This window comes from Maniola hyperantus, chromosome 4 (genome assembly GCF_902806685.2).
Source record: "Maniola hyperantus chromosome 4, iAphHyp1.2, whole genome shotgun sequence".
Lineage (NCBI taxonomy): Eukaryota > Metazoa > Arthropoda > Insecta > Lepidoptera > Nymphalidae > Maniola > Maniola hyperantus.
The window spans coordinates 11,033,596-11,053,680 of record NC_048539.1 but is presented as its reverse complement, the minus strand read 5'-3'; the positions used below and the strand labels follow the sequence as shown (position 1 = coordinate 11,053,680).

General features: G+C 40.0%; 1 protein-coding gene and 1 long non-coding RNA gene across 2 annotated transcripts; one reads left to right on the top strand and one right to left on the bottom strand.

The window, feature by feature from the left end:
* The first annotated feature begins 1,667 nt into the window (after positions 1 to 1,667).
* Positions 1,668 to 19,250, top strand: LOC117996883 (collagen alpha-1(XI) chain-like). Its single transcript, XM_034985022.2, has 32 exons — positions 1,668 to 1,914; positions 2,984 to 3,202; positions 3,585 to 3,744; positions 4,060 to 4,222; positions 4,424 to 4,769; positions 4,893 to 4,999; positions 5,093 to 5,215; positions 5,434 to 5,625; positions 5,977 to 6,051; positions 6,168 to 6,278; positions 6,366 to 6,626; positions 6,703 to 6,900; positions 6,988 to 7,104; positions 7,187 to 7,277; positions 7,381 to 7,478; positions 7,573 to 7,734; positions 7,857 to 7,901; positions 7,980 to 8,186; positions 8,300 to 8,551; positions 8,697 to 8,877; positions 9,325 to 9,467; positions 9,955 to 10,171; positions 13,029 to 13,189; positions 13,515 to 13,784; positions 14,090 to 14,251; positions 14,370 to 14,585; positions 14,721 to 14,982; positions 15,471 to 15,620; positions 16,124 to 16,281; positions 16,774 to 16,889; positions 17,475 to 17,577; positions 19,028 to 19,250. Exons 1-32 carry the CDS (start codon positions 1,848 to 1,850, stop codon positions 19,163 to 19,165), a joined length of 5,271 nt encoding a protein of 1,756 aa, XP_034840913.1. The 5' UTR covers positions 1,668 to 1,847; the 3' UTR covers positions 19,166 to 19,250.
* On the bottom strand, positions 10,383 to 12,792 carry LOC117996884 (uncharacterized). The gene is made up of 2 exons (XR_011236632.1): positions 12,342 to 12,792; positions 10,383 to 12,255 (listed from the first exon to the last, which is right to left on the bottom strand). It is a non-coding gene; the product is annotated as an uncharacterized lncRNA (long non-coding RNA).
* Positions 19,251 to 20,085: the final 835 nt, after the last annotated feature.

Here is a 20,085-nt window from a genome sequence, read left to right as displayed (position 1 = left end):
TTAGCCGTCTCATTTGTGTCGAATTAATCTATTTTCGTAAAGTTTCTACACACCGTGGAGTAGATTTAAAATAATACCTACCACTTTAACTACTACATACCTAAAGTAGATTTTTGTGCTCATTCGAAACGCTCCATCGAGCTGTGAATTAATCAAGTGCCTTCAAAAACATGTTGTCAATCGCAAATCTAGCGTATTGGTATCTACATGGTTGCAACTTGCAAGCCAGTTCCAAAGCCGGCGGCATGAGGACAAAGCGTGCACAAAAGCCGACGCACGGCACCATAACCGCGAGATAAACTTTATCTAACGAATAAATTTGACGTTATGACAGATTTTGTATTGGGAATCTGTCAAAATGTCAAAATTCGCTAGGTAAAGTTTATCTGGCGGTTGTGAAACAAGCCCAATATTGTAAGAACGTAAACTAGGAAAGTGAACTGGACTGGTTCAGAATTTGAATCTCAACTTTTCTTAACTTTCGGGCAGTCAATTTGAAGCTTTTCATAGTGTTAACATAGTAGGTATTAATATAAAATGTTTACCGGTGGCCGGTAAGTATCTAAGTCAGCATATCTTTTTTTTTGTTGTTGTTGTGCCTTATCATGCGATCAGTCGATGGACTATGAGCAGATTGGTTGGGGGACAGGTTGGCGTAATTGGAGACAACTTCCCCAGCGGGAAAACTCCATGAGTCTCAGCTAACTATCTAGTATATGCTTTCTCTTTAGTCGACGGATCGCCTGCGGCATTGTAAACTGCACTGCCAGACAATTTGGATGGAGTAAGCATATCTAATACTTCTTTATTCATCAGATGGGTAGGTTAGTTCTTAATACTTCTGAATGAAAAATATTGTTGATGTGGTAATGTTATAACTACTTGATTATCAGCAATTAATATAGAAATAAAAGCGTCGAAAATGTAGGCACCGAAATTGTTTCACAATACCTTGGTCAAATAATTCAATTAGGTAGAAGCAAATTAGCCAGGAAGCCAACGGAAGAATTCGGCTAGGCTGGGCAGCTTTTGGGAAATTGAGTCAGGTGTTCTCATCGTCAATTCCTCAGTGCCTGAAGACCAGTGTGTTCTTCCCGTCCTCATCTATGGTGCTGAAATGTGGACACTGACAATTAATGGCCTCGTTCACAAATTCAAAGTCGCTCAGCGGGTTTACCTGAGGGATAAGATCCGAAATGAAAAGACCCGCAGGAGAATCAAGGTCACTGACATAGCCCAAACTATTAGCAAGCTGAAATGGCTGTAGGCAGGTCATGCCTGTCGTAGAGGCGATGGCCGTTGGAGCCGGAAAGTCCTTAAGTGGAGACCGCGTTTAAGCAAGCGTAGTGTGGGACACCCTCCAGCACGATGGACCGACGATATAAAGAGGCTGGCGGGAAGTGGCTGGATGAGGAAGGCTGAGGACAGGGTGTGGTGGAGCTCTTTAGGGAAGGCATACGTCCAACAGTGGACTTCCACAGGCTGATGATGAAGATGATAGATAGAAATATAAGAAACTTGCAAATTAAAAAGTACTTAAGCAAGCAAAGTCGAAGTACGTGGGTTATACTATTTCTACGAGAGCAATTAAATTCACCAGCGAACATTGATCCCTGTTCAACCAATTGAAATTTATTGTTTCGCCACAAATGCAATCCCCATTTTAATAACGAAGTGTACATAAGCGTCCTCGCATTTCTCTCAGTGAGACGGAGCCCGTCGAGGGGGCGCGCCATGCCATCTCCTCTTGAGGACGAGCTTCTATAACTCCCAACAAGAGGTTGGGTCACTACCGGGATGGGAGCTGCTGCAAATATTATCCCGGGGGCATATTTATTCGGGCCACGATGGCACTTCGGATGAAAGGATTCCTTCTCATATTATTTTGCGTGGTCGCCGAGGGTAAAGATGATGGTAAGCAAATTATTTTGTTGATTTCACTAGAATCTACTATTCTCATTTCTTTTTCTCATCTATACCTACTTATTATTCTATAATTATTGTTGTAAATGCGAAAGTGTGTTTGTTTGTTTGCTTGTTTTTTGTCCTTCCTTCACGTCCTAACTAAGCAAACAAACGGCTTTATTTTTGCCACAGAGATACTTGAAAGAACGGAAAGTGACACAGGCTACTTTTTATCTCAGAAAATCAAAGAGTTCCCTCGGGATTTTTAAGAACCTAAATCCACGCCGACGAAGTCGCGGGCATCAGCTAGTTTTTAATAAAAAATTAAAGTATCGACTTTATATTGCTTCATTATTAAAATTTACCTTCTTGTGTGAAATCATGTTAAGTTTTTAAACTATGGATTTCCCTACAATTTGGTTTGACATATTTTATGATAAAGCTTACCGTTTGGCTGAAAAACGCAAAAAATCCATTGAATGTCTTTATTTGCAAATGCCGGATCGATGGAAACTTTGCACATTTCATTTATAATATTGTTCCAAACATTGGTACAAATTTTCAGCTCTATACGAATTAATTAAACCTTTTGACTGGACTAGTAGGTAAGTATACCAATCGATGCCGTGGAGTTTCAAGAGATATACACAATTTCCAGATAAGAAATTGATCTTATTGGATTGGCTACTTGACTAGTCCAATTTAAAGGGTAACTTGTTTAACTTAGGTGCGGTTAGTAACCGATATAGGGTCTGTTTAACGAAAGCTTATAGTGATTTTTTAACCTTTTGTAGAAACCTACAACACTATGTAAAATACTTGTTGTTTATTACCTCACCTGGTTTTGATACCTACTAAAATAGAATTTCAATTATTAAACACTACGTATATTATGATTAAAATATACATAATCATATATTTTTTACTACTTTATTAAACTTCTGCAGGATTTATATTTATTAAAAAACCTGGTCTACACACTACACTCTACTCTGTTTACACCATAACAAATATTTTATTAAACTTAACTGCTTGTACTTGAAAAATTTATTTATACTTACCGTTCATCTGATTTTAGATAAACTAGAAATATTCGACGTGTTATCCATCTTGCAAAATGGCGATCTACCTGAGGGAGTATCACGGGTGCCAGGCCGGTGTCAGGCACCCGATACCCCCGAGTTGGAGACAGGTTACGCCTTGAACGAAAATGCGACTCTTCACCGGCTTGCCGCTGGAATGTTCTACAACACGTTCCCTGAAGATTTCTCAATATTGGCTGTAGTTCGTCCAATGGGTAAGTTATTTGCAAGTTTTTAGCAATTCTAAATCATGGGTTAAGTACAAAGACGTATATTATAATACTGGATGACCTATTTAAAGAAAGAGTCAAAGATTTCCGTATAGGCACCTTTGCCTTTTTTCGCAAATAAGCGACTTGATTGAGATCTAGGTGCTCTCTTTTTAACACAAATTTCAGAGTCTGTAAAAAGATTAAAATTGTGGTTCCTATTTATTCTGCTACCTCTCTGGATATTGTTTGAGCTAAATGTGCCTTCATGTCTGTACGAAGCGATCATTCGATGAAAATAATAACAGTAAGTACAGGTACCTACCTACAGTTTCCGTTAGTCCAACGATAAATTAATTAAGTACCTACCTACTTTCTCATATTCTAGGTACTGACCAAAACCCCGTCTTCGTGCTGTACTCGGATGCCGGCGACGAACAACTGCAGCTGGTTGTTGGAGAACTGATTGAGCTCTACTATGAGGACACACGAGGGGATCCCGAGGACAATGAGCTCCTTACATTCAGAGTTGACATTGCTGATGAAAGGTAGAACATCGTGGCAGCAATAACTAATAATACCTACTTACCTAATTCCTAGTAACCCTAATGACGTAAGTTGCAACCCTAAAGGTTGTCTCGCGGTCCTATAATTTTCATTCATTGTCGTAAGATTATTATTATACTATATTTATCTTCTTATCTTCTACCTTCTCGTATAACATAGGGTTGAATGTGGGTTGAATATATTATATTCATAATTTTTTTGAGGTGCTTTAGTCTAAATAACTCATTTGGGTGTAGCCCAATCTGTCCAAAAACAGAGTAATTTTTTACCTAATGTTGATTCCATTTTTTGTTCAGATGGCACAGAGTAGCAATTAGCATCAAAGGTGACTCAGTAACTCTACTAGTTGATTGTGTGATACAAGGCACGTTACCGTTAAGAAGACACCCTGGAAGCACTTTCAACCTCGCTGGTGTTCTAGTCGTGGGTGCTCAAGTAACCGCTGACCAGTATTACGAGGTAAAATTGATCAGTCACATGTATATGCAGTCGTAAATTCAGATCAGGCATGTTCTTTGAATTTAGAGTTATTGAAAGCCCTTCTAATATATAAATGTATCTTAATTAACCTCACGCTATATCACAATTAATTCCTGCGACATGACGAAATCGTTCACCATAATAACAGCCTTGAATTGAAACATCAATTGCTTATTACAGGGCGATATTGAATTGCTCCAGTTTGCTAATCAACCGGACCTTGCATATGATATGTGTACATCTATTGCCCCGGACTGTGGATCGTTTGGACCACACGATTACTCCTCAGAAATAATAAGGAATGAGATCAGAGAACCAGATTACGATGTTCCTATTGATGCCAATGAACCAACTCCCATTGAAGATAATGATTATGAACAACTTGGACCAAATAGATTATTCAATGAAAAAAATCAAACTAATAGTGTATGGGAAGTAGCTGAAAGAGATATGACCACGGTGCGGCCGTACTGGCAGTTGCCAGAATCTTTTGGTTTTACATCGCCTTACGCTGCTTCCGATAGTGGTGAGACCTATTACTTTCATGACCAATAACTTAGACTTACCTATGCTACCTATTTAGAATGACGCTGTATAGCCTAATGAACGTAGCAACGCTAGTAACTAGTAATAATGTTTTGTTCCGCAGACGAAAACAGTATCTTTGGTCGATTTACGGACACTGAAGACTTTAGTTCAACCCGTTCTAGTATAGAAGTAACACCATATGGTACTTTAGAAATAGCTAGCTTACCGGTTGGTATATTTTGTTTATATTAATTTAAAGTAAGTAAGTTACTTTAATATTGTTTTCTTTTACTTGTATTCTGTACCTACTGTCCAATCCAGGAAAAACGACAAATTGATGATAATACGGAAGCTTCAAGTCTTTATACCACGGAATATCCATATACGCCTATCACAACTACCGAAGACTCTGATTGGCTCACACATCCCCCAGATATTGACGAGGTAAACCTTTGCTAAGTAATGAATCATTTATTTATTTATAAAATTATCAGGAACTCTTTTTCATAGTTTTTAACCAGCTCTTAGTTTTAAGATGTGATGTATGGCACAGTTTTGTAAACAAACGTCTTTTCTTTCTTTCTTTCTTTTTAGGGGATTTAAATTAATTTTCCTTCATCTTTATAGATTTTTTGAAAAATTGAATTTTGCTATTTTTTTAGGGTAACACATCCACTGTTTACTATCCAACTGACTATGACTACGGCAGCTCCGGGACCTATTTCGGACCACGTGGATATCCTGGACCCCCAGGTCCACAAGGACCCAGAGGACCCAAAGGTGAACCGGGTAAGCCAGGTACAGAGGGTCAACAGGGCTTCCCCGGACCACCAGGACATGTATTTGTAGTACCTGTAAGTACTATTTACTTTTCTAAATATATAAAATTAAAAAAGCTGACTGACTGACTGACTGATCTATCAACGCACAGCCTAAACTACTGGACGGAACGTGCTAAAGTTTGGCATGTAGAACAGCTATTATGACGTGGACATCCGCTTAGAAAGGATTTTTGAAAATACAACGCCTAATGGGGGTAAAATAGGGGTTTTAAGATTGCGTAGTTCACTCGGACGAAGTCGCGAGCATAAGCGAGTTTTTATAATTGTTCTAAAAATCGGCCCCGCTTGCTCGTTTGCTCGCTATATTTTTTTATTTTTTATTTTTTTTATTAGGCTTTTATAATCATGTTCATATTTTTACAGTTACAGCAACCTGGTAACGAAAAAGGACCCGATGCACAATCTGAAGCTCTTCGCCAAATACTAACTCAACACATGGTATGTGGTTAGACTCATTTAAGAAATCAACTCACTCTAATGTTTACAATACCAAATGAAGAACCGAGGCGTGATTTAATAAACAACAAGTGATTTTAAATAGTTTTATTTTTTAGGCCGCAATGAGAGGCGCAGAAGGCCCAATGGGTCTCAGTGGACCACCGGGCTCTGAAGGAGAAATTGGATCTGAAGGACCAAAAGGTGAACAAGGAGATCAAGGAGAACCAGTACGTAGTTTTCGTGATACTTCTTCTATAAAGAGATCAATAAGATATTAAGACCATGTGGAAGATATAAATGAAATAAAATTTTAGGGACCACCAGGGTCAAGGGGCATTCAAGGTCCACCAGGAAGATTGGGTCGCCGTGGACATGCAGGGAGAGATGGAGAAAGAGGATCCCCAGGTCCAGCTGGGTCTAAAGGTGAACAAGGTTATCCGGGACAAACAGGAATGCCTGGCGATAAAGGTGAAAGAGGAACACTGGGTCAGCAAGGAGAAGCAGGTGCACCAGGTCTTGATGGTCCTCCTGGTGACGATGGGCCATCTGGCCCGCCAGGAATATCTGGAGAATTGGTAAATATTGCTATAAATCATACGTATAAAAACTCTATAGATACATATATAACTAATACATTTTCTTCAACAACAGGGACCAAGAGGTTTTACAGGACCCAGAGGATTTCCTGGCCTAATTGGATATCCAGGAATACCTGGCAATGAGGGCCCTCAAGGTACTAAAGGTTCTGCTGGACAACCCGGACCACCTGGAACCCCGGGGCAGTTAGGCCCGATGGGTCCAGCTGGATCCCCTGGTCCTCAGGGCCCTATAGGCGCACCAGGCATACAGGTAACTTAGTATGAATAAAAATGTCTGAGTCCTGCTGGTGCCTTATGTTATACGAGTACATAAAATAATAATGTTATTAATTTTAAGGGACCTCAAGGCAAACAGGGAATATCAGGGTTACCAGGTCCCGAAGGATCACCGGGAACGCCAGGTACACCGGGACAACAAGGTTCACCTGGTGATGTTGGAGCCCCTGGTCCACAAGTTTGTAGAGCAAATTGTTATTTTATTAGCAAAAATTACGTACTTTTATAAAGAAAAGCTTAAAAATGTCTTATCTTTTCAGGGCATGTTAGGATTTCCAGGGCCTCGAGGATTAAAAGGCGATGATGGACCCAGAGGCTTGCCTGGCGATAAAGGAGATAAAGGAATCAGAGGTACATAACAAAATACAAAAACTAATTGAACCAGCTTTTCAGTGCAATAAATTTGTAAGTTCATAACATGAACATGCATTATTACACTGTCCATAAATTACAGGAATCGAAGGTGAGAAGGGCGAAAGTGGACTTAAAGGAGAACGAGGCGTACCGGGTGAATCTGGACCCCCTGGTATTGAAGGACCTGAAGGACAAAAGGTACATTGAGGATTTACTGAAAGGGCAAAATCTTTTAATTATAATATTCGCAAATTGTTTGCTGATTGTATTGTCATGAAAGCTATTTTCATAGGGCACGGAAGGACCAAGAGGTGAGACTGGATCGATTGGTCCCACGGGTGAAAAAGGCGCTACTGGATCACAAGGACCGTCAGGTTACCCTGGGATGCAGGGTGAAAAGGGAGATAAAGGGGCATCGGGAAGAAGAGGAAGGCGTGGAACTAAAGGCATAGCGGTAAGCCTCATTTGGATTCGTTTTTGTAAAATAGACACTAATTTGATCGAAATGTTAATGGAAAAAATTGATTATTGTCAAAACAAATGACGGAAACGAATAATTGTATTTTGTTTGTACAGGGAATGGTTGGAAGTCCAGGAGATCGAGGCGAAAGTGGTCCCAGGGTAACTGAAATCATCTCAAATTGTAGTTTTCAACACGCATGAAAACATAGATTTTTTACAATGTTCTGTGTGTTTTAGGGCTATCGGGGACCACGTGGGCGTAGAGGATCCGATGGACCACCTGGAACTAAGGGTGACACAGGTCAGCCAGGGCCGCCCGGATCTACAGGTGAACGAGGCCCACAAGGATTAGAAGGGCCTAGAGGATTTCCAGGACCTATGGGTCCACCAGGAATAGATGGAAAACCTGGGCTACCTGGAACGTCAGGGGAAAGAGGATCCACGGTACGGTTATATATATTTTGATTCTTTTTTCCATTTGTTTGCAATATTTTTTGCCATTTGTTTTTATATCTTACTGGTTACTCTTTTTTTTATTCATGTTATATTCTTGGCAGGGAGAAACTGGATCTCCAGGTCTACCTGGTCCACCGGGACCCATAGGACCCCAGGGACAAACTGGTGATCCAGGGCCATCTGGACTGCAAGGACCATCAGGCATACCCGGAACACCTGGAGAAATGGGAACTCCAGGCGAAATGGGAAAAGAAGGCCCACCTGGACTGCCAGGCCCAGAGGGAAAGCCTGGTCCCGTTGGTCCTCCAGGTTTACCTGGCCCTAATGGAGAATCTGGCATGCCTGGAATACCGGTGAGTAGTTTTAATTTTATTTAAATTAAGTGCAATTAATTCACGTCACTGGTACATCAAATAATTTCATCATTTTCATTTGTCTCCAAATTCTACAGATTGTAAAGGCCAATTTAAGAACAAGACTTGTTATTTGTGCTTGTAGGGTACACCTGGGTCAAAAGGGGATTTGGGACCACCTGGTCCACCCGGTTTAAGGGGCGACAAAGGAGAGCAAGGCGAAGGCGGTCGTGAAGGCTTACAAGGGCCTGTGGGCCGTGAAGGACCTAGAGGGTCACCTGGACCTGGCGGACAAAAGGGAGAAATAGGAGAACCAGGACCAATAGGTACTTATTTAGATTAGCTCAACCGCCTCGCTACGCTCGTGTGGAATTGCTGAAAATTTAACAGTAGGGGTCTAAATAACAGTAAAACAAAACAGAAAATTTTCAAGTTTGTAGGTCCAGTGGTTTGAGCTGCATGTTGGTATGTTCGTCAGTTTTTCCTTTTCTTTTATAATATACTGGCGACCCGCCCCGGCTTCGCACGGGTAGCTTACTAGTTATTACAATGTTCATAGAGAGCTCTAATTTTTTTGAAAATATATTATAGCCTGTCACTCAGGAATAATAATATAGCTTTCTACTGGTGAAAGAATTTTTAGAATCGAATCGAGAATTTTAATTTTCAAATTTATTACCATACTGTACGGTAATAAGTAATTTGAAAATTAAAATTCTGATTCCAGTTCAACCGCTGGATTTATATTTTTCTTTTCTGTTGCAACTAAACAGGTCCTATCGGCCGAGATGGTTTAACAGGACCCAGAGGTTTACCTGGCGCGCCGGGCCCAGTTGGTCTGCCTGGTGAGGATGGAGATAAAGGTGAAGCAGGACCACCTGGTGAAAAGGGATTCAAAGGAGCAATGGGTATACCTGTAAGTTATTGTGAAAAATAAAAATTATAAATTAATTAGATAGTGTCTAGACGGCCACAAGTAGTTCGATAAAAAAACTCGGTATTTAACTTGCAAAGTTGAAGCGTTCTACATGTTTCACAAATAGGTATAAGTGTATAAGTAATAAGAGTATCCAAATTGCATCATTATCGCCGCGTAGTATCAGAAGCAAAAACTGTCAAAAAATACTTTAAAAATAAATACCTACACAAATGCGGCAAGCGCGATAAAACATGGATTGGTAATTTGAATACAGCTAAAATCGATACCAGCTGTACAAGGTACGATCTGTATTCATACTTTTGCTTTGTCACCCTTAGCGTCGTGCCACTAAAAAGTCATTTTTCTCTTTAACTATAGCTTTGAACTAACGAACTGACGTTCATTTTAGCCCTTTTAAAAAACCTAAGAACATAGTCAATAGCAATTAGTGCAATATGTATTTATTTTTCACTTTTGTTTTCAGGGACCAACAGGTTCACCCGGTAGTCAAGGTTTAAGAGGGGAGCCAGGATCTGTGGGCCTGCCTGGTGATAAAGGGCCACAAGGTGATCCAGGTCCAATTGGTCCATCTGGAAAAGATGGAGTACGCGGTCCAGCAGGTCCTCCGGGTAAAACTGGGCCAGAGGGGCCGAAGGGGGACCAGGGCTTAAAAGGCGATAGAGGAGATGTTGGACCTGTTGGTAAGAATATTGATGTAATCTTTGATTCAGACTCTATTTTAACTAATATTTAAATTATTATTGAAAGACCATAGATCTATGAAAGCTATTATGCGAAACTGCTATCACGATATGGGCTTTTTATGGGCTTAAGTTTTAAATAATTGAGGCATGGAATCAACATTTGGGCTAAGTGCCAAAATACATTTTGATGATAAATAAAATAAAACTGTATTTATTATGGATCAACATTTATTAAGACACATTATTATGTGCAAATGATTACAAATAATACTGTTTATTCACACACCTGTTAAGTATACTAATTTAAAAAACATTTATTTCAAAAAAGACATTATTTAAAAACTAATTTAGAAATGGGTCAAAATGCAAGGTTTTTGTAATTTATAAGGACTTAAGTGCCAATACAGTTTTATTATCATTGGGGCTAAGTGCCATATTAGAATTTTTTTTGTTTATGTTTGTTTTAATTAATAAATGCAATTTTTCCAGGTTTTTTTTTAATGATCAGCACACAAATTCCTGTAGAATTCTTGGCAGTTGTCTGGCAAGTATTCGATCATACTTTCTAGATCCCTCATTTTTTCTTTGCTTATTGTGTTGTGAGTCAAAAGTCTATGTAACTCCACATTTTTTAAATCTGAAATAGATTTTCCTCTTTTGAAAACATTAACTACCTTCCATGGTTCTATGTCTGTGAAATTTTGTTTTATGAGAACTTCACCTGGCTTATCTTTCGTTACTAGCAACCTTGATGCTGTTGAAATATTCAACTTTTTTGTCACAATTATGTCATCTGCAGCAGCTTGGAAGTTGAAAAAACATTCACTTGTCATATCAAGAACTTGGAAAGGTTGTGATGTATTTTTCGCACCGGTAATCACTTTTTTTAGGTCTTCAGGAACATAACTTTTCATAACCTTTTTTCTTTTTTCTATAATTCCGAAATCCCTGTCGCACTGTAAGAAACTGTGGCCTGTTATAAGAAATTTTTGTTCGATTGATTGGAAGTGACCATTTGCTACTAAAAACATCAATAGGAACAGAATCATTCTGTTTTTATTTTGGCCGGCACAGTTATCGCACCAAATTATCAGATGGTCTTTGTTTGTATTTCTTTTATTTACAAAACTCAAAAGGCATGATGCTATTTCATTGCCTCCTCTGCTACAGATTCCTTCGTGCCAAAGACACATGTAAGAGTTCCCAATATCAGCTACATTGATGCACAAGTTATAACAGCTAAGCTGGCGTTTGTAGAACATTTCTGAGTGTGTTAATGTAGGTACAAACAGCACCTGCTGAAGATCAATGGCTATTGTCATAGTATTGCTGCCTGGCAGTTGAGATTGCTCCCTATCTGTGGCCATAATCTGCCGAGATGATTCAGCTTTTCGATGATGTAATTCCAAAGTAGCTTTTGCGGACCGACTTTGTGCATTTTGAGATCGCACTACTGCAGATAAGCGATCACAAACTTTACACGTATCTGTTCTGGGCCTCTTGAACTTTAAATCAGGAAAATATCTCCGAAATACTTTTCTGTAAAATTTATATGTTACTTGTTTACCAGGGTGCAGTTCATTAAAGGCTTTATAACATCTATGTATGTTTAAATCAGGGCTAAGGTATTCTTTTGTGCTTTTTGCTCTTGTGTAATGGCTTTCATCCCTGGGGAACATATTAATATGTTCTTTAACTCTAAGCACATCCTCTTCCGTATACTTTAAACTTTTATGTGAAGTTCTATTATCACGAAAAGACGTATCACCATGTTTTTTTTTGTTTATCAATGTCTCTATTTCTTTTTTAGTAATTGCAAAAATGTCTGAAAATGTTTTCTTGCATACTGGTATTAGTGTACCATCACCTTTAGGCACAACATATGTAATGGTCGTTTGTCGTCTGCTATCAGATGGTACGGTATAATTACCATGTCGACGACGCTTAATATTATGCAATTGAAGCAAACCCATCAAATACGTTCTCTGTGTTTTTAAGTCTTCACGGTAGAACTTTTCAAATAAACTCAACTTCATGTCATGATCTAATTTGTGGCACTGATTTTTACATTTGCATATTTTCTGTAACATAAATATTTATTTAGCGTTGTTGTAAAATCAACTCAAAATGAAACAATAATAAACTACATGGTTACTGAGATACTAACCTCCATAGTCGGTGGCATTTTCGCCGGTATCACTTTTCCTTTCCTGTTCATATAACTTTTTCCCTGTACCTTCAACGATTTTCTTATTATAGTTTTATTTTTTGTTCTTTGTTTTGTGTTATCGTCCATTTTGAGATGCAAATTATTTCAAAGAAACAATAACGCCCATGAAATGACCATTGAACGAATCAACGAATGTTATTTTGACAATTTTGACATTGACATTTCTATGATCGGATACACGCACGACCCATTTGTAAAGAAACAACATTTGGCACTTACTCGTAACGCCATCTACCAAAAACTCTCAAAACTACAATAAATTTTACTGGGCACTTTGCACCTTTGTAACGGAATGGCTAACTAATGTAGCACATTTGACAGGCAAAATTCCAACTTTGATTTTTTTGGCACTTAACCCAAATGTTGATTCCATGCCTCAATTATATGTGCAGCTTACAGTGAGAAATTGAATTAATTTGAAATATGCCTTATTGTACACCATCATAAAAAGAAATACGAAAGTTAAACATCACACAACAAAAATAGTGGTACAATGAGATTGTAAGCTGTAATCATACATTGGCCAGTTGGTACGATACACCAACGAAAGTCAAATAAGAAATTCGAATTCATTGCATAATTTAATATTTCAATCTAAAAATTATAATAACTATGTTTTTGTAGGCCCACCTGGACCACCGGGACTTACTGGGCCCCAAGGAAACCGTGGTGCAAAAGGAAACCAAGGAGAGTCAGGTCCCAGGGGCCCTGAAGGAGATCGTGGAGAAATAGGTAGCCCTGGCGCAACTGGTCCACCAGGACCGCAAGGACCTGAAGGCAAAACTGTATGGTTCTTTGTGAAATTGTATTCAAATGAACTATGGCATATAAAAAAAAGAAACTGACTGACTTTTATATTAAGGAAATTTTAATGGTTCTTCTTTAAGAAATATATTTTAGCAAAAGAAGAGAATGATAATGATAATGATGTAATCATCACAAGATCAGCATTGAAAGTCAAATTCAAATATTTTTAGATGCTTTATTTGCTTTAAGCGGTATCGGAAGTGAAACTTATAATTTGCTTTAAGCGGTATCGGAAGTGAAACTTAATTGAATAAATATGCTTGATTCTGGAAGCGTTTCAAATTAATACGACATTCTTTAAAGGGACCGAGAGGATCTATCGGACCAAAGGGTGACGACGGCCCCCTGGGATTGCAAGGAGAACCAGGTCCTAAAGGACTTCCCGGCCCAGAGGGACCAAAAGGTGATCCTGGCCCAACTGGATTCCCTGGTGATCGGGGAGAATCTGGCCCTCAGGGAGTGAAAGGTGAACCAGGTTCTGACGGCCCTGAGGGTAGTACAGGTCCACCTGGTCCACCTGGACCAGTGGGACTACCTGGCAAACAAGGTGAAACTGGACATCCAGGCAGTCCTGTAAGTTATATTATTGAAAATATTTTCGAAACTATCAGATTTTTTCCTTTGAATGTGCTATATGACCTACCTACCTGCTAAATTTCATAATTCTGGGGCAACAGGAAGTACCCTATAGGTTTTCTTGACAGACATGACAGACAGACGGACAGACAGAAAGATAGACAGACAGACAACGAAGTGATAAGAGTTCCTTTTTTCCATTTGAGATACGGAACCCTAAAAATAACTTAAAACCGGAAAGGTATTACTTATATTATGTATTTCAAATGAGAAATATTAGTTAAGTTTAATACAATTTCCAGGGTACCGAGGGTCAAGCTGGCGCTCAAGGAAGTCCTGGCATTCCAGGTGAAAAAGGTGATGCTGGACCCAAAGGAGCTCCGGGAGATATCGGTCCGACTGGGCCACCAGGACCGCCGGGGCCAGAAGGACAAAGAGGATTACGAGGAATACCTGGTCCAATTGCAAGTATCGAAAGCTATTTATTTCATTACTTTAACGAAGAGCTATAGTTTGGGACATATTTTTGGCCCAAACTGCATATATGGGATAATCAATAAAATTATTATTTTTTGTTGTCAGGGTGACGTAGGGCAACCAGGTATTATGGGTCCGTCTGGACCGCCAGGAATTGCAGGACTGCCAGGCTTACAAGGGGTAAGGGGAGACAAAGGCAACAGGGGTCCAAAGGGGCATATCGGAGAAACGGGTCCGATGGGTTTGAAAGGTGATCAAGGTGAAATGGGCAAACAAGGACCACCAGGGCCAGCTGGTCCTGCAGGACCTAAAGGAGACACGGTAATTGTATTTTTTGAATAAGATATGACTACATTGTTTTTGCCCAGAATCATAATATAGAAACTTTGACCAACAGAGTTTAGAGAAATAAATGGATATAGATTGTGTAAAAATACGAATTTATCTTACTTTTAGGGACCAATCGGACCCACAGGAGCTAAAGGAGAAATTGGTCCCGCTGGTCTTCCAGGACCAGAAGGACCCGTAGGACCAAAGGGTTTTCCTGGTCCAGAGGGTCGACCCGGATTACCTGGTCCACCTGGTACCCCAGGACCTCCTGGGCCACCAGCACCAGCGCCTCAAATACCAGCTGAATTATTCAGATCGCAAAGAAGACGACGTAGCATTGTTACTGACTCTATGGAGACTGCCACTAAGGACGACTTTGAAGAAGAAGGTTATTTTTGGTTTTTTAGGGTCCCGTGCCCGAAGAGTGCCAACAGTCCTATGACTAAGCCTCCGCTGTTCGCCTGTCCGTCCGTCTGTCTGTCAGCGGGCTGTATCTCGTGAAACATAATAGGGATAGAGTTGAAATTTTCACCGATAATGTATTTCTATTGCCGCTATAACAACAAATAGTAAAAATGACAAAATGTCTGCCATAAAATTAAAAAAAAAGAAAAAAGTGTTATTTCGTGTACGATGGTTCGGAATTCTTTGTTTGCGAGTCCGACTCGCACTTGACCGTTTTTTTTACTAAAGCGAGACATTGGTTAAGAAATATGTTGGTCTGAATTTTACAAGTGGATTATATTATTTTTACCTACCCACCTTAAAATTTTAATTTGAAATAAACTTATGCAAATGGGGTGTGGTCTCATGAAACTTTAGTTTTAAGTATGGGGAGCAAAAGACTACTAATAAAGAATAGGTATTTTGTAACAGACGAAGAAACAGAATGGACCCTGGAAGTGATGTCGAGTGTTGTAGCGGCGCACACAGCGATAGACACTGCCAGAAGACCGTGGGGCACGAGAACCAATCCCGCTCTATCCTGCAGGGACTTGCGGACTTCACACGTCAATTTGACTGATGGTAACATAAAATAGACTTAATATTTTTCATACAATTTGTATGTATACTGGTAGGTAGGTAACCTAATAATAATAACACTAATCCATACTAATATTATAAATGCGAAAGTGTGTCTGCCTGTCTGTCTGCTAGCCTTTCACGGCCCATCCGTCAACCGATTTTAACGAAATTTGGTACAGCGATAGCTTGCATCCCGGGGAAGGACATAGGCTACTTTTTATCGCGGAAAATTAAAGAGTTCCCATGGGATTTTTAAAAACCTAAATCCTCGCGGGCGAAGTCGCGGGCATCAGCTAGTGGTTCAATAAATTTTCAATATGACATCTCACCTTGCCATAATTAATATGCACGTGTTCAGAACACCTGTAGCGGCATAAGGATGTATGTAAATTATGGTTTAAATGATATTTTTTTAAACTTTGGAGTGCCATAAAAATTTTCCTCTTTTCAATTTTGTGTAGTAGGTAACTACGTCAATCAATCAATCATCTCATTTTCACCAGGCTTTTACTGGATAGACGCACGTGGCGCCAGCTCTCGCCCGATACGTGTCTATTGCCAAGGCCAGAGCACCTGCCTGTATCCTGACAATATCAATGCTGCTGCCGTTTTCACCGACTCTGATGGCCATAAGTTTTCACAACTCGACTATGGATATCGCGTGAGTTGACTTCACAGTTCACTAAATACTTACCAGTTTCTAGATCCTTGACGAAATAAAGTTTATAAGTAGATACAAAGTTATTACTTACCTTAGTCCAGAAACTACCTATTTTTACAACCCACGTGACGCCAGCGCTGCTTATGAGATCATCATCATCATCGTGATAACCCAAGGTTCGGCCATAGTCTACCACGTTGGCCAAGTGCAGATTGGCAAACTTCAGTTCAGACATCTTTGAGAACATTATGGAGAACTCACAGGCATACAGATTTTTCAGGGTGTTATCCTATCCCCATTAAAGAAAGTGATATTTAAATTGCTTAAAACGCACATATAACTCCGAAAAGTTTGAGGTACATGCCCGGGACCAAACCCTGGAGTCCCGACTAGGAGGCCGACGTCTTTACTATCTATCACCGATATCACCGCTTTACGGGGCTCAATCATAAAAGAATGATTTTAATTACGTAGGTATATATATTTTTTTAGATAACGTACGAGAGCGAAGGTTCCGGCTTGATACAACTACGTTACTTGCGGTTACTTTCAAACGGTGCGAGGCAAAACTTCACCTACACCTGTGTCAACACTCAGGCTCCACAAAGGTAAGCAAAACATTATCTTTTTAGTATGCAAGTAAACGAAACTTGTACAAGGATTGGATAGGACAACGGTGCAACACAAGGACGTGTTTGATTTTAACCGTACGTCGACCTTTTGTAGGTAGGTACCTGTTTCATATTTAACTATTGAACTTTAAACTTATTTTTAGCTATCAGTAGCTGGTATATATAACAGCTTTGCTCTTGAACATAGTAAGTACTTACAGTGCGACACGGCTCTCTTGGGACTTGAATGACATTGACAGGGGGCGCTGTTGGAGAACAAACGCTTAGAAAAACAAGGCAAACAAGAACAAAGGGAACACTTGACGGCATCGTTAGTTCCGATTTTCGCCACGCACCAAGATAGCTTTGTCGGACTGTATATTCATTGCTCTTGACTTTCATATAACCTGATTTGTATATAACAAGCAGATTAAGTACTTGTTTCACAATCTAGCCTCCTGTCTCAACACTCATTCTCAATCTGACAAACTAAGGTATTATAATTGTCCAGCAAATAAAAGCGTTTATTTTTACGATAAGTTCTTCTTAGTTATAAAACTGGTTTTTGTCACACTATTGCAGGTCGGACATACCAGCTGATTTAATAAGATCCAATGGCGTCAAGTTATTTGGGCAGAATAACGTCGAATTTAAAGAACCACAAATTATAAGGGATCAATGTGAGGTACGTCATATTCATCATCATCATGATCAACCCATCGCCACGCGCCGGCTCACTACCGAGTACGGGTCTCCTCTTAGAGTGAGTGAGTTTTGCCCGTAATCTTACAAAACTCCGCCAGGAGTGCGGATTGGCAGACTTCAGACACCTTTGAGAACTCTCAGGCATGCAGATTTCCGCACGATGTTTTCCTTTACCGTTAAAGCAAGTGATATATTTTGATAACTTAATGTGTAGGTAATTACGTAGTGTCATATTGTTTAGTTCAAAATAATTACGTGTTTACTTATACCTGAGCAAGTATAAGTAAAAATCATCAACCTGTGGAGTGTGAAGTGTGGACGTCCACTGTTGAACATAGTCCTTCCCTAATGAGCGCCACCACACCCGGTTCTCAGCCTATTCCAGGCGCTTTATATCGTCGGCACCAAACTACGCTGGCTTATACTTACGCGGTCTCCACTCGGACTTTTTGGGCTCCAACCGCCATCGCCCCTACCACAAGCATGGCCTACCCACTGTCACTTCAGCTTGCTACCCCAAACTCACAAACGGTACAGTGCCACCAACTTATCTGTTCAGGTGGGAAAAATTGGAACTAGAGCCGCGTCAGCCGCTATTTCAAAATCCACGCGGACGCAGTCGCGGGTATCAGCTAGTATTGCAATATAATTAAGCTATATTAAATCTTCGCTATGTTGAAAGAATTTGTTTCCATTTCTTCTTGGTGAATTTCATAAAATAGCAATACAAAAATTCTCCGCTAGCGACGCTGTCACCTGAACAGTCAAGTTGGGCCCTGTACAACTTCATAAGAATTTCAATGACATAGAAACTTGCAGTTTTTCGCATGTCGTTTGTCAATATCCGGGAGGTCATCTGTAGGTATAGTGGCAAGTCTCGCTCGTTTGTCTTCTCCATGTGTGCCTTACCTAATATGAATGTTACCTCTATGGTAGGTACCTAATATGAATGTTACATCTATCGTACCTAATATCAATGTTACCTCTATGGTACGCGACAGGTCAAGTTGGCATTCAGGGTGGGGACGCATCGCACACCCGCACAGCCCCCCGGTGCGGGATAGCGCGGGTGACGTGCGGGCGTGCAGGGCGTCCCCCCGCCTCATACCTCGACCTGTCGCGAACTATACATCTACGAAGCATGTAGAGGTAGATTATAAAGAGGAAAGATTTGTTTGTTTGTAATCGATAAATTCTGAAACTGTTGAACCGATTTTAATAATCCTTTAACCACGAGAAAACTACCTACTACAAGCTTTTTACTAACCTACTAATGCACCGCGGACGAAGTCGCAAGTAATGGCTAGTAATTAATAACTTTGTTCGCACAGTTTGCTCGTGAAAATTATTAGCGAATAGCCAAACGCATAATACGAGTTTGAGAATAACCTACTCCTAAAGATAAATAATTTTTCTCTAACGTTTTCTAGGACGGTGCAGGTGAAATAGTCCTCGAAGTGCGGACATCTCGCAGTGATCGACTGCCAATCAGCGACTTCCAGCCACTGTCGTTCCTCGACGCTAAACACGAGTTCTCGTTCACGGCCGGACCGATATGCTTCAACTGAACTTGCGAAGAGCAATTCACTATTATGTACTTAAAAGTTTCAATCTTTGTAAATATTGTAAATAAAATATGTTGTGACGACTAAATTAACGTTATTTTTTCAGACATCCATACTAATAATATTATAAATGAGAAAGTGTGTCTGTCTATCTGTCTGTCTGCTGGCTTTTCACGGCTCAACGGTTTAACCGATTTTGATGAGATTTGGTACAGAGTTAGCTTACATCCCAGGGAAGGACATAGGCTCTTTATCCCGGAAAAGCTGAGTTCTCACGGGTATTTTAGAAAAACCTAAATCCACGCGAAGTCGCGGGCATCATCTAGTAATACATAATATTATATTCGTCGATATAATTTACGACCTCTAGGCACGTGGTCCTTTGGAGCTACTATCGCACGTTGAATTTTGAATTAGGTATATTGGGTCTAGCCTCAGCCTTCCAGTTGCCTCCGTTTTTTCTGGTGCAAGCGCAAACTGTTTTCTTTACATCCAGATACTTATTCGCTTGAGCGCCCTATTTGCCCAGATCATGAGTGAAGCCTCAGTTTTAGTCACCACTACGAGCCAAATCATCAGGAAGAAATTGAGTTGGATGTTCTCAGCTTGACGACGTCACGGGCATCTGTATTGTTTCTAATAATAATGGCAGTGACAGATTAGCCACGTAGCAAGAGTAGCAAATGCTACGGGCCCCGCACGTTTGGGAGCCCCGCGCACCAACGCTTTCTGACCGTAAATAGTAGGTATCTACCTACTTAGGTCTTTCTCAACATTAAAACTTGTTCAAAGTGAGCTGAGAAACACGATGAGCCAAAAAGTCTTAATCACCTGACTTTAATGAATATAGATTACGGTTTACTTAGAGAAGCCGATATGAACAATATTATTTATTTGCCCAGAATCCCAGAAAAGTTTGTTTG

Coding starts and splice junctions, on each gene's coding strand:
- LOC117996883 (XM_034985022.2), top strand. CDS start 1,848: ATGGCACTTCGGATGAAAGGATTCCTTCTCATATTATTTTGCGTGGTC. Junction 7,902..7,979: donor GAGGCGAAAGTGGTCCCAGG/GTAACTGAAATC, acceptor TGTGTGTTTTAG/GGCTATCGGGGACCACGTGG. Junction 13,190..13,514: donor AAGGACCTGAAGGCAAAACT/GTATGGTTCTTT, acceptor CATTCTTTAAAG/GGACCGAGAGGATCTATCGG.